This window comes from Alligator sinensis, unplaced genomic scaffold, assembly GCF_000455745.1.
Source record: "Alligator sinensis unplaced genomic scaffold, ASM45574v1 scaffold107_1, whole genome shotgun sequence".
NCBI classification, from domain to species: Eukaryota; Metazoa; Chordata; order Crocodylia; family Alligatoridae; genus Alligator; species Alligator sinensis.
In genome coordinates, this window is record NW_005843041.1 from 357,101 (window position 1) to 358,912 (window position 1,812).

Sequence of the window (1,812 nt, forward strand, 5' to 3'; positions counted from 1 at the left end):
CAGCACGCCAAGGTGGTGCCGTGGATGCGGAAGACGGAGTACATCTCCACCGAGTTCAACCGCTACGGGGTCTCCAACGAGAAGCCAGAAGTCAAGTGAGTGCTGTCGTTAGGCCCCAGGGTCAGCGTTGGTGCTTTGCACATGCTTGTATGCGCGTGCGATAGCACAGGGTCCTCCAGGCTTGGGGGGCGCGCAGCCGCTTCCCCAGCGTCCTTTGTCCTCCTTTGACACCCCCCTCCCTTCTTGTCCTCCCCCCCCCCCAGGATCGGGGTGTCCGTGAAGCAGCAGTTCACGGAGGAGGAGATCTACAAAGACCGTGACAGCCAGATCGCCGCCATCGAGAAGACCTTTGAGGATGCTCAGAAGCAGGTGAGCTGGACCCTAAACAGGGCCCTTGAAAGCCCCCCCCCCAACACACACGCACATGCACACACACACATGCACACGGCACTGTACCTTTAAGCCTTAAAGTGACTGTCAAACGAGTGGGAGAGGGGTACCTGGAAATGGGAGTGTCAGGGGGAGTCCTGGACAGCTCTTAAACCCGCTGACACGAGCTGGGGACGACGATGAAGGGAATCGTGGACACGGCAGAGAGGGTCGCAATGCCCCTTGCTCAACCCTTGGGGTGTCCGCGGCCCCGGCACGGCACCCAGCTCTGCTCCCCGGGGATGGGGAAGGTGCAGAGAAGGGCAGCGAGGGGGATCGGGCTATGGGGGAGACTAACGAGGCCAGGCCTGGGGGGATTAGGAGAGAGGTGCTGGAGAGGGGACAGTGCAAGGGTTTATAACATACAAAGTGGTGAAGAGATGGTCCCGGGGCATTGATTCCTGGCCGTGTCTCGCCAGACAAGGATGAGGGGTCCCGGCCCGAGATGAGCAGGCCGGCAGTGTAACTCTGACACTGAGATGGTTGTTTCCCCCCGCGTGGGGTGAAAGGGGGGAGCTCGCAGGCACTGGGTGCAGGGGGAGCAGCGAGTTCAGCCAGATCCCCCCGGGGGCTGGGCCCGTGCTGGGGGAAAGGGACATCGGGGGCTGTCGGGCACAGGAGTGCAGGGCACAGCTTTGGGATCGCCACATCCCGGACCCTCGATGGCTGCGACGGGGAGAGGAACAGGGGGAAACCCTGCCCGGACCCCGTCATTCTCTGTGGATCAACCCCTGCGCCCAGGTCATCTTCGACTCGGACCCAGCCCCGAAGGACACCAGCGGCGCTGCCGCCTTGGAGATGATGTCCCAGGCCATGATCAGGTGCTGCAGGGGGGTAGAAGGGGGGGCAGTAGGCAGTGTTTTCCTCCCACCCCACCCCCAGCTTATTAAGCCCCCGCTGCCCATGACAGGGGCATGATGGACGAGGAAGGGAACCAGTTTGTCGCCTACTTCCTGCCGGTGGAAGAGACTCTGCGGAAGCGCAAGAGGGACCAGGACGAGGAGATGGACTACGCGCCCGAGGACATGTACGTGGGGGGTCCCTGGCTCTGTGCGGAGGGGAGGGGGGGGCACTGGGATCTGGGGCAAGGGCTGTCAGGGGAAGGGGTGCCCAGCTCTGCTGGGGGGCACTGCGGCCTATACGCCTGGGTCTTGAACCAGGGGCCGGGCTAGCCTCAGTGCCCCACCCCCAAGGCTCAGCAGCCCCCAGAAGACCCCACCAAAAAACAGCAGAGGAAGCTGTGTTGGACCGGAGCCTGTGGGGGAAGTAGAGAGCCCAGGGGCTGGGGGGGTAGGGAGATCCCTGAGAGGTGCTGGGGTCTGGGGTAGGGGGGGTATCCTGGCATATGGCTGGGTGGGGGCAGGATATGGGGGTGAAGTGGGC

At 63.5% G+C, this 1,812-nt stretch overlaps 1 protein-coding gene across 1 annotated transcript in view; it reads left to right on the forward strand.

Annotated features, from left to right (window-relative positions):
• Positions 1 to 1,812, forward strand: part of PAF1 (PAF1 homolog, Paf1/RNA polymerase II complex component) — a 7,890-nt gene that overhangs the window by 2,607 nt on the left and 3,471 nt on the right. The window contains exons 2-5 of the mRNA XM_014526420.2: positions 4 to 95; positions 264 to 369; positions 1,063 to 1,250; positions 1,340 to 1,456. Of these exons, the coding sequence (XP_014381906.1) occupies positions 4 to 95; positions 264 to 369; positions 1,063 to 1,250; positions 1,340 to 1,456 (503 nt within the window). The remainder of the gene's footprint in view (positions 1 to 3; positions 96 to 263; positions 370 to 1,062; positions 1,251 to 1,339; positions 1,457 to 1,812) is intronic.